The sequence below is a fragment of the Oncorhynchus nerka genome, linkage group LG8 (genome assembly GCF_034236695.1).
Source record: "Oncorhynchus nerka isolate Pitt River linkage group LG8, Oner_Uvic_2.0, whole genome shotgun sequence".
Lineage (NCBI taxonomy): Eukaryota > Metazoa > Chordata > Actinopteri > Salmoniformes > Salmonidae > Oncorhynchus > Oncorhynchus nerka.
In genome coordinates this window covers 14,621,261-14,633,705 of record NC_088403.1, presented here as the reverse complement: position 1 = coordinate 14,633,705, position 12,445 = coordinate 14,621,261, and the positions used below count along the sequence as shown (strand labels likewise).

At 44.6% G+C, this 12,445-nt stretch overlaps 1 protein-coding gene across 1 annotated transcript in view; it reads left to right on the top strand.

The window, feature by feature from the left end:
* The window catches only part of nav3 (neuron navigator 3), a 292,679-nt gene that overhangs the window by 121,485 nt on the left and 158,749 nt on the right, over positions 1–12,445 (top strand). The window contains 1 exon segment of the mRNA XM_065021393.1: positions 3,985–4,159. Within this exon segment, the coding sequence (XP_064877465.1) occupies positions 3,985–4,159 (175 nt within the window).

The window sequence follows — 12,445 nt, the reverse complement described above, 5'->3', positions numbered from 1 at the left end:
CCCAAATAGCCGTCCCAATACTCTGACCAGATACTCTAAATTCTGTCCCCCTAAAAACAGCAAAGTGACTTTGCCAGTCTGGAATAGAAGAGGGTACCTAAATATACAGGCTATTGGGTTACTTTTTTATGGCCGTGGGTCCCTGTCCCCCTAGGCCATGTATATGAGGAGTGGGCCAGGTGTGGGTCCCTGTCCCCCTGGGCCATGTGTATGAGGAGTTGGCCAGGCGTGGGTCCCTTTCCCCCTAGGCCATGTGTATGAGGAGTGGGCCAGGCGTGGGTCTCTGTCTCCCTGGACCATGTGTATGAGGAGTGGGCCAGGCGTGGGTCTCTGTCTCCCTGGGCCATGTGTATGAGGAGTGGGCCAGGTGTAGGTCTCTGTCTCCCTGGGCCATGTGTATGAGGAGTGGGTCAGGCGTAGGTCTCTGTCTCCCTGGGCCATGTGTATGAGGAGTGGGCCAGGCGTGGGTCTCTGTCTCCCTGGACCATGTGTATGAGGAGTGGGCCAGGCGTGGGTCTCTGTCTCCCTGGGCCATGTGTATGAGGAGTGGGCCAGGTGTAGGTCTCTGTCTCCCTGGGCCATGTGTATGAGGAGTGGGCCAGGCGTAGGTCTCTGTCTCCTGGGCCTGGGCCAGGTGTGGGTCTCTGTCTCCCTGGGCCATGTGTATGAGGAGTGGGCCAGGCGTAGGTCTCTGTCTCCCTGGGCCATGTGTAGTGAGGAGTGGGCCAGGTATGAGGAGTGGGCCAGGCGTAGGTCTCTGTCTCCCTGGGCCATGTGTATGAGGAGTGGGTCAGGCGAGGTCTCTGTCTCCCTGGGCCATGTGTATGAGGAGTGGGCCAGGCGTGGGTCTCTGTCTCCCTGGGCCATGTGTATGAGGAGTGGGCCAGGTGTAGGTCTCTGTCTCCCTGGGCCATGTGTATGAGGAGTGGGCCAGGCGTAGGTCTCTGTCTCCCTGGGCCATGTGTATGAGGAGTGGGCCAGGCGTGGGTCTCTGTCTCCCTGGGCCATGTGTAGGAGGAGTGGGCCAGTCATTCCATATACCCCTAAGCTAGTGAGGACTATGCTTCATTGAATTAGCTGTGGGATCTGCAGACTTTTGAGGCCTCCATACGCTTGTGCTTAGTTTTTACGAGGCATGGAATTTGAAAAGAAACGGGACGTTTGATGTACTTGGAGGGTATAGGATTTTTCCAGAAAACAATCTAATAATCTTCTAGGAAAAGACTCCAGAAAGGCGTCTTGTGGGCGACCTCAGCCTCAGATGTGCCAGATTTAATGATCTTGTTTGTCGCATGCGTCAAAGTCCCGGAAACACCCCTCTGATATAACTTCATAGCAAGCAAACAAAGACTTAATACATAGCATAATAAAACTGGACTTCCTCATTTTCTGTTCAATGAAAACAGCCAACAAACGGTACAACAACCATTCAATGTCCAGCACTCTTTTGTTCTGCCAGGGTCTTCAACACCCGCTTTCAGTTCCAGCAGTTAACCCACAGACAGGTTCATCCGTGCCTGCTGAGATCTATTCAAGGGTCACTCGCTCTAGTCTAAACCAAATATTTTAAAAGCAGGTGTGAACCTCTAAAAGTGTCCTTCCTGCAGTTCATAGCCATGTACAGCGAGGGGTCATCCGTGGCAGGTCATTAAGTGGTGGCAGGGTCTGTACGGTGAGGGAGAACCATCTGGACGGCAGGGCCCTGCTCTCACTGTGACGACTGTGACATGAGCCCAAACCTACTCCTTGATCTCTGTGGTCACAGATGCCTGTTCGAATAGGTCTGTTTTTCCTAGCCTGGTTAGCACTTAAATGCCTCTCCTTGCCGGGTCAGTGAGGACACGCATACTTACCCTCCTGATCCCCAACATGGTGATCACGCCTACTGTATCCACCACTCTGTAAAAGCAGCAGTCCATATATTCTGCCTTCATCAGATAACTAGCAGGAAGATGCACAGGTCAGGACCAGTTCTGGATGTAACTCAGATTCAGATTGTCAGCTGGTTGGGGAACAGAGTAGCTGAAAGGGGAAGAGAATGTATAATACAAGGTTTAAAAACCTCAGATCACTTTTGAAAGGGAAATGTATAACTTCCTCTTTCTCTACAGTCAAAGTTCGCAGCCTTGGTCGTTAGGGTCAAATGTTATTGAAAGAGGCCAAGGCTAAATCGTCCCGTGTCTGGGGATTAAATCCAGGAAAGATTAATTGGGTGGGAGCGGTTCAGCAGGCCCATTTTTCCTCAATACTTTTCCTGTACCATTCAGGCCTAGCAGAACCCTCCATCTACCTCCTCCGAAGTCCTTTGTGGCTCGTAAAATCCGCCCCCAAAAAAGACAAAAGGTTAAATGAAACCGCGTTAACCACTTAAAAGTCCCTCGAAGCGGGGCCCATATACTCTGACTGTGGCCCAAGGAGGACTGGCCCCGAAGTGCTGACAGCACTTAGCCCACGTTGCTTTGAAACTGGGCATAAGACATGTGCTCCTGTATGGTGGGGCCAATGGAGCTTAGCATAACTAACCATAATTGGATAATTCTGAGGGAGAGGGTCTCTGGAAGCAGGCTGAATAGAAAGAGTGGGAGCAGGCTGGTAAAGCAGGCTGGTAAAGCAGGCTGGTTAAGAGCAGGCTGGCGTTAGAGGAAACCCTATCATGGTGGACCTCCCTCCGTTACCCGATATCTGGATCAAGTTCGGTTCCATTTTCCTCAAAATCGCAGCTGTTTTGTTTTTCTCTAAATGACAACCCTGCTGCGATATCTGTGTTTAATGAATTTGTTCCACATCCATATGAAGCACGAGGAGACAACTGGTCACATTGATATCAAATGTCTGTATTTGTCTGAATGTCTGAATAGATGTTCACATGGTCAACTGCTTCTATCTCTTACTCTTTAGGATGGTTTTCCTTGAACCAGATTAAGCCTAGTCCTGGACTAGTAAACACTTTCAATGGAGATTCTCCATTCAGCATGTTTTTTAGTCCACAAACAGGCTTAATCTGGTTCCGGGAAACTGGTCCTTCATGTTTCAAATAGTAACCTCAAAAGGCCCTGTATTTCTGTTGTGCTGTTGTTTTCTACACAGTAAATCTCTAATTATTCTGTGGCCAGTGACAAATTGCTTTGCCGAATGAATGTGGGCCGTTTTCGTTCTTCAAGTGAATACTGCCCGTTTGGACTGCTGCAATGTAACAGTATAAATGACTGCTTCCTGGAGTTTGAAATCGAAAACGTAAAGATTAATCTTTCCAACTTTTTGTAATCGCCAAACAACAGGCCAAGAAAGTTGAGCCCCGTTACGTAAACTGCTGTGTCAGCTGTTGAAGTCTTTCAAACAGCCTCTGTGTCAGCTATTCTGATATGAAAAGCCATTTCACAAGTGGATGCGTTAGCGCTCCGATGACGGGGGCTGAGCGAGAGATACATTTTCATTCCTGGATTTCAGATTAATCATATCACAGTTGATAGGCTCCCTTTGTTTTGCAGGGAGAAGTGAACTTTAAAAGCATTTTAGAGTAAGTTTAGAGTGAATGTGTGCAACCTAGTCTGAACCCATTTCTCACGAGGACTAAGTCACTCAGCCCGTGGTCTTAGGTGAATCCCTAGTGCAATAATTGTGAAATAGTCAATAGCAACAAAATGAAATTCAAAAATAGGTTGCCACGGTTACAGTTAAATTAGACACTTGTTCCATTAGTGATAGCACACTGTACTTGACTCACTATTTCATTCTCACTTCCTCATTCTGAGACGAAAACAACACTAGATACTCACTTCCCTTGTGTCAGATGTGTATTTGTGTCTTCTCCTAGCCAAGCCAGGAATCACACAGGGCGGTTAATATATGTCATTTAGCTAGCTGACGCTTTTATCCAAACCAATTATAGTACTGCGTGCATACATTTCCGTATTGTTGGCAGCAGCTAGATTTGAACCCACGTTCCTGATAATGATGTGCTCTGTTCCCCTGTCTACCCGTCAGAGATCCGGAATGGGAATCTAAAGACCATCCTGGGACTGTTCTTCATCCTGTCTCGCTACAAGCAGCAGCAGCAACAGCAGCAGCAGTACTACCAGTCCCTGGTAGAGCTTACACACCAGACCACCGGGGCGGCGCCGGCCAGCCCCCTCAAAACGCAACCAGAGATGCAGTCCAGGTAGGCTCAGTTGTCCTCAATGGCTTCGGGTGAAGTTGGCGCTAGATGCTACATTTTGGGTCAGTTTTGCATTTTCCTTACTAATGGTTTACTAGTCACATTTGCAGCCACTATGCTGGTGTGTTATTTTGCTTCTGAACACATTTGATCTTCAGATATTTTGACTTTGGTGTACGGTTCAAATTGAGTTTGTCTCGTCCAAACAGGTCCCTGCTATGTATTTTCACACCATTTGTATTTATTATGGATCCAAGCAGCAGCTAATCTTCCTGGGGTCCAGCAAAATTAAGACAGTTTATATCATTTTTTAAAACATTACAATACAGTCAGAGATTTCACAACACACTGTGTGCCCTCAGGCCCCTGCTCCACCACTACCACATATCTACAGTACTAAATCCATGTGGGTGTGTGTGCATAGTGCGTATGTTATCGTGTGTGTGTGTGTGTGTGTGTGTGTGTGTGTGTGTGTGTGTGTGTGTGTGTGTGTGTGTGTGTGTGTGTGTGTGTGTGTGTGTGTGTGTGTGTGTGTGTGTGTGTGTGTGGATGCCTATGTTTGTGTTGCTTCACAGTCCCGGTTCCATGAGGTGTTTTTTAAAATCAAATTTTACTACCTGCGTCAGTTACTTGATGTGGAATAGAGTTCCATGTAGTCATGGCTCTATGTAGTACTGTGTGCCTCCCATAGTCTGTTCTGGACTTGGGGACTGTGAAGAGACCTCTTGTGGCCTGTCTTGCGGGGTATGTATGGGTGTCCGAGCTGTGTGCCAGTAGTTTAGACAGACATTTGACCATTTAATAAACAGATAGGAGCTAACAGAGGAACATTTCAACACATTGCAGAAGTAGACAGAAAGTGGACTCTGCCGCTGCCCACTAAGCAGTAAAAACAGGAAGGGATCCAGGCCCATGTGATGTAAATAGACAGCCCAGCCTGAGAGAAGCATCTGAAGAGAGGTTTAAAGTGCCACAGATGGGTGGCATTCCCATGGCGAGCTCAGGTTACACCTCCCAACCAGGCCCTGGTCTGGCCTGCTGCTGGTGTATGGATGTATTCTGAGGTACCCGGTGTTGATCCTCTGGTCACTGTCAGGACTGCGGAACGCTAGAGAGGGAGAGAGGCAAGGAGGGGCAGAGTTTGAGAGGCTATAACTGAATAACTGAGTCTAGGGGTATTAGCCTGGTTATGGGTGGGAGGGGTGCGCAGAGAGGCACAGCTGCCCCTCATTCCTCCCTCTCGGGCCTCAGCTTTCTGGGACCTCTCCCAGTCAGAGGCAGCAACAAGCGACAGGTGCGGGTCCGATACCCCAAGCCGGGCCTTGGTGATGTCACACAGCAGAAGTAGGCCAGGAGGCCATAAGGAGCCAGGAACCAGAGGGCTAGTTAAATGTATGGGGCTGGCTTCCAACAACACCCAGGATCTGCCAGGGTTTCCTCAAGGTCTGCCAGGCCCAGTAACGTCTCATTCCCCTGGGGGAGATTAGTAAATCAACACCCCACGAGATGTGATGCTCCACAGCCCATCACTGCTACAGGAATCCATTGTTTTCCCAGTAGAGAAGTGGTCGGTGTGGTGGTGGTTTTAATGGAGAACCAGATACGGTGTGTGTCTGCATATGTGTGTGTGTCAAAAATCTGACGCAAACCAGGATGATTAATCAGTCTGTCATAAATATTTCAGAACCCGACACAAGAAGGATTTTTAGGTATTCAACTGTAGGGGAATATGAGGACATGTTACATTAGCCAATTAGCTTGAGCTGTAAAGTGTTTCAAGTGAAATATACTCTGAGTAAGCATTCACCTCTGCTCGTATGACATGCAGGTTAGCATTCACCTCTCTGCTCGTATGACATGCAGGTTTTAGCATTTTTCATCATGAATCTTGTACTGCTCGTGACATGACACCTCTCTGCTAGTTGGACAGGTTAGCATTCACCTCTCTGCTCGTATGACATGCAGGTTAGCCACCTCTCTGCTCTAATGACATGCAGGTTAGCATTCACCTCTCTGCTCGTATGACATGCAGGTTAGCATTCACCTCTCTGCTCGTATGACATGCAGGTTAGCATTCACCTCTCTGCTCGTATGACATGCAGGTTAGCATTCACCTCTCTGCTCGTATGACATGCAGGTTAGCATTCACCTCTCTGCTCGTATGACATGCAGGTTAGCTACCTCTCTGCTCTAACATAAGCACACTGCTAACATGCTAATCTGCCTAACCATTCACCTCTCTGCTCGTATGACATGCTAACTTTAACCACACTGCTAACCCTAATTCCTAACCTTAACACTGCTAACCTAATGACCTAACCTTAAGCATTCACCTCTCTGCTCGTATGACATGCAGGTTAGCATTCACCTCTCTGCTCGTATGACATGCAGGTTAGCATTTTTCATCATGAATCTTGTACTGCTCTGCAGAGGGTACCCTAGTTGGCACAGCCACAATGTCATTGAACCTAACCTTAACCCTAGCCTTAAGGACACTGCTAACCTTAACCCTAACCACACTGCTAACCCTAATTCCTAACCTTAACCACACTGCTAACCCTAATGCCTAACCTTAACCACACTGCTAACCCCAATGCCTAACCTTAACCACACTGCTAACCCTAATGCCTAACCTTAACCACACTGCTAACCCTAATGCATAACCTTAACCACACTGCTAACCCTAATGCCTAACCTTAACCACACTGCTAACCCTAATGCCTAACCCTAACCACACTACTAACCCTAATGCCTAACCTTAACCACACTGCTAACCTTAATGCCTAACCCTAACCTTAATCGAAGACTAAAAAGCACATTTTGTTTTCATACATTTTTACAGTATAGCCAATTTTGACTTTGCAGCTGGCCCTTCTAGCAGAAGTTTTGTCTCAAGGACAAGACTCATCCCAATAAACGTCAACCTGCGTACCGCATTGTCTGATTTCACAGGCGTGACCAGCCCTGTCTGGATCTCCTGACCAAAAATACAATCTAGGACAATGTAGTCTGATCCACTGATCCACTGATCCACTGATCCACAACACAATGTAGTGTTGCTTTTTATAAAGCAATTATCAATTATCTTTCACTCACTTAATCACACACACATACACACACACACACACACACACACACACGTCCTCCTCTCTCCCCCCAGACACCAGTGAGGCCGATCAGGGCTCCAGCAGCAGGTGCTGGCTATAGAAAGCCTAGTGCTGCAACTGTAAATGTGAGCAGGCCAAGTGCTCTGTGCGTGTGTGCATGTGTGCATGCGTATATGTTGGGGGGAAACTCCCCATTGGTGGCCCGCGACACCCAGGAGCCTCTGGGGCTGGAACTGTAGAAGGTAGTGGGGCAGCATCGGCGATCCCTCCCACTTAACTCATCATGTCCCATGGTGAACAAGTTGACCCCCTTGTCTCGCGCTCGCGCCTGCCCACCGCCAAGCCCCGGGAGAGAAAGAGTCGTCTGCTCTATGGGAAAGCCAAGCCAGACCCCTCTAGGTACTGTACTGAGTAGAGTGTCGGTGCCTGTTGGCTCTCTGTTCTGATTTAAAGCCAAGCGTGGTACTGCTACTGTAGTTGGATTAGGAGACTGTGTTGATGTCATCATGAACTGGTAATTGACTGCCTTTATTCAAACTAGTTTCACGTCTATGCTTAGTATTATTGCCTGCATAGGTTTTGATGTGTTATTTTGTGAAGTTGGTTGAAAGGGAGCTATAAGTTGCTGCTTGTGGAGATGTTTCTATATGTCAGTGTCTTTAAGGGAATCTACTCTATAGTCTGTATGTGAATCTACTCTATAGTCTGTAAATGAATCTACTCTATAGTCTATAAGTGAATCTACTCTATAGTCTGTAAATGAATCTACTCTATAGTCTGTAAATGAATCTACTCTATAGTCTTTAAGTGAATCTACTCTATAGTCTATAAGTGAATCTACTCTATAGTCTGTAAGTGAATCTACTCTATAGTCTGTAAATGAATCTACTCTATAGTCTGTAAATGAATCTACTCTATAGTCTATAAGTGAATCTACTCTATAGTCTGTAAGTGAATCCACTCTATAGTCTATAAATGAATCTACTCTATAGTCTGTAAATGAATCTACTCTATAGTCTATAAATGAATCTACTCTATAGTCTGTAAGTGAATCTACTCTATAGTATGTAAATGAATCTACTCTATAGTCTGTAAGTGAATCTACTCTATAGTCTTTAAATGAAACTACTCTATAGTCTCTAAATGAATCTACTCTATAGTCTTTAAATGAATCTACTCTATAGTCTTTAAATGAATCTACTCTATAGTCTGTAAATGAATCTACTCTATAGTCTTTAAATGAATCTACTCTATAGTCTGTAAATGAATCTACTCTATAGTCTTTAAATGAATCTACTCTATAGTCTGTAAATGAATCTACTCTATAGTCTGTAAGTGAATCTACTCTATAGTCTTTAAATGAATCTACTCTATAGTCTATAAGGGAATCTACTCTATAGTCTGTAAATGAATCTACTCTATAGTCTGTAAATGAATCTACTCTATAGTCTATAAGTGAATCTACTCTATAGTCTATAAGTGAATCTACTCTATAGTCTATAAGGGTATCTACTCTATAGTCTGTAAATGAATCTACTCTATAGTCTGTAAATGAATCTACTCTATAGTCTGTAAGTGAATCTACTCTATAGTCTATAAGTGAATCTACTCTATAGTCTATAAGGGAATCTACTCTATAGTCTGTAAATGAATCTACTCTATAGTCTGTAAGTGAATCTACTCTATAGTCTGTAAATGAATCCACTCTATAGTCTATAAATGAATCTACTCTATAGTCTGTAAATGAATCCACTCTATAGTCTTTAAATGAATCTACTCTATAGTCTGTAAATGAATCCACTCTATAGTCTATAAATGAATCTACTCTATAGTCTGTAAATGAATCCACTCTATAGTCTTTAAATGAATCTACTCTATAGTCTAAGTGAATCTACTCTATAGTCTGTAAGTGAATCTACTCTATAGTCTCTAAATGAATCTACTCTATAGTCTGTAAGTGAATCTACTCTATAGTCTGTAAGTGAATCTACTCTATAGTCTGTAAATGAATCTACTCTATAGTCTGTAAAGTGAATCTACTCTATAGTCTATAAGTGAATCTACTCTATAGTCTGTAAATGAATCTACTCTATAGTCTGTAAATGAATCTACTCTATAGTCTAAGTGAATCTACTCTATAGTCTATAAGTGAATCTACTCTATAGTCTGTAAGTGAATCTACTCTATAGTCTAAGTGAATCTACTCTATAGTCTAAGTGAATCTACTCTATAGTCTGTAAGTGAATCTACTCTATAGTCTGTAAGTGAATCTACTCGGAGGTTTCTGAGCGGTCGTGTTTCAATGTTTCTATATGTAATGCTACGAGCATTGCTGTCTTTTCACACAGGCTTCAGTTCATCACTATATTGACACTATATTAGATGAGCTGTATACAGCAATTGATAGAACTGAAGTTATCAATGTGGTAAGGGATTGTGTAAAGGGGCTAGGCAGCCCCTGTGTGTCTTTACTTTGAGAGGTAGAGCGAGAGATAATATTCCCACTCCCTGATTTAGCCTGGTTTAAAAGGGCGTGTGTGGGAGCGTGTGTGTGTGTGTGGGAGCGTGTGTGTGTGTGTGGTGTGTGTGTGTGTGTGTGTGTGTGTGTGTGTGTGTGTGTGTGTGTGTGTGTGTGTGTGTGTGTGTGTGTGTGTGTGTGTGTGTGTGTGTGTGTGTGTGTGTGTGTGTGTGTGTGTGTGTGTGCATGTGTGCATGTGTGTGTGTGTGTGCATCACCGTCGGAGGACATCTTCATACCTACTGTCAACAGAGGAATCTGCAGTTGTGGATCATGGAGGGATTAGCTATTGGCTGACCTCAGAATTATGACACTGTTGAGGCAAAGTGAATAGATAACCATAGCTCATATCTAATAGGACAGCGATGCCTCTCCAATATAGTTCTCATATGCTATGCGCAAGGCCGTTGTCGCAGTTCATTAGATTGCGCTCGGTGATGTATGTCCCAATCAATGTGACCTGACATATTGTACAGCGTATCTTTACCTCATATGTTTTCTCCACATGGAAATATCTTAAAGGTCGTGGTTTGGATAAACGCTAGAGGGTAGGAATATACTGTGGCTTTTATGTTCCAGCAGACTTTATAGGGGATGCATTGGGCCACACTGAAACATGTGCTGTGCAGTCCCCTGTCAGTTTAATTAAGTGAAACACATGCTGCTGTACAATTTCAATACACTGTAGGCTAGTGTAGCGCTAGCTCTTTCTACCAGTTCCACAGACCAGTAGCTAGTGATCTAGCCCTGTGACCCTCTCTAACTTTAATTAAACCCCATCCGTTAACCTGACACTAATGCCTATTCACAATAGGGCCATCTGAAATATGAAACTCAGGGAGAAAATGGGAAAAGATCCAAGGCACGTTCATGATAAAAGATGAGAAAGGTTTGAGCAGAGTTGTTGCGCCCACGTTGCGGCTTCATCCTCTGGGAATGATGGCTTCTATTAATCATGGCACCGCGGCTATCTTCCCTACGTGAACCATTTACTTTACCCCTCACACAAAGGATTCTGGGAGGAGAGAGGATAGCGGAGTGAGTGGGGAGCATCGTTGGTTACAGGGTTTTTATTATGTCTCTGTCAGATGCCATACATACACCTTCCATTAACACAATAATATGAACAGGTAGATATAATGGGAAATATCCCTGTGTGTGTTTTTGAAGCACTATGGTACTTCCCTGGCGCTTTGATTTAAAAAATATATATATTTCACCTTTTAACCAGGTAGGCTAGTTGAGAACACCTTTATTTAACCAGGTAGGCTAGTTGAGAACACCTTTATTTAACCAGGTAGGCTAGTTGAGAACACCTTTATTTAACCAGGTAGGCTAGTTGAGAACACCTTTATTTAACCAGGTAGGCTAGTTGAGAACACCTTTATTTAACCAGGTAGGCTAGTTGAGAACACCTTTATTTAACCAGGTAGGCTAGTTGAGAACAAGTTCTCATTTACAACTGCGACCTGGCCAAGATAAAGCATAGCAGTTAGACACATACAACAACTCAGAGTTACACATGGAATAAACAAACATAGTCAGTAATAGAGTAGGGGGAAAAAGTCTATATACAGTGAGTGCAAATGAGGTAAGATAAGGGAGTTAAGGCAATAAACATTGTCCAAAGAGGGGCCAGAAGTATACAGAATGGTGTCGTCTGCTTAGAGATGGATTAGAGAATCACCAGCAGCAGGAGCGACATCATTGATGTATACAGAGAAGAGAGTCAGCCCAATAATTTAACCCTGCGGCAACCCCATAGAGACTGCCAGAGGACCGGACAACAGGCCCTCCGATTTGACATACTGAATATCAGAGAAGTAGTTGGTGAACCAGGCGAGGCAATCATTTGAGAAACCAATGCTGTCGAGTCTGCCAATAAGAATGTGGTGATTGACAGAGTTGAAAGCATTGATGCCATGATACTTCCCTAGCTCATTGCTCAATGCTGTGGTACTTCTAGCTCATTGATACTTCCCTAGCTCATTGAAGCTCAATGGTACTTCATTAGCTTATTATGGTACTTCCCATTGAAGTACTTCCCTAGCTCATTGAAGCTCTGTGGTACTTCCCTAGCTCATTGAAGCTCTGTGGTACTTCATTAGCTTATTGAAGCTCTATGGTACTTCCCTAGCTCATTGAAGCTCTGTGGTACTTCCCTAGCTCATTGAAGCTCTGTGGTACTTCCCTAGCTCATTGAAGCTCTGTGGTACTTCCCTAGCTCATTGAAGCTCTGTGGTACTTCCCTAGCTCATTGAAGCTCTGTGGTACATCCCTAGCTCATTGAAGCTCTATGGTAGCTCTATGGTTCCCTAGCTCATTGAAGCTCTATGGTACTTATTTAGCTCATTGGCATACAGCAGAAGAAGAGCCAGGCATAATGGATATCTCAGAGGTCAATTAGTAGCCACCCTTAACGGTGTTGTCAGAAACCGAATGTTTCTGGTTCTCAGGGATACAGAATTTTCAATCTAACTTCCGTTTCCCTAAAAAAACGGAAGTGGGAACTCCGCCCAGGTGCTTTTCTTCGTCTGCCTTGTTTGGTTAATTAGTAGCCAACAATGACTTGGCACCTCCTCAAAATCAAATCAAAGCCGTGTTAATTTACTAGGGAGAGAGAGCGTCCACAGTTACGACTTAGACAGTCAGTTTGACTAAAACT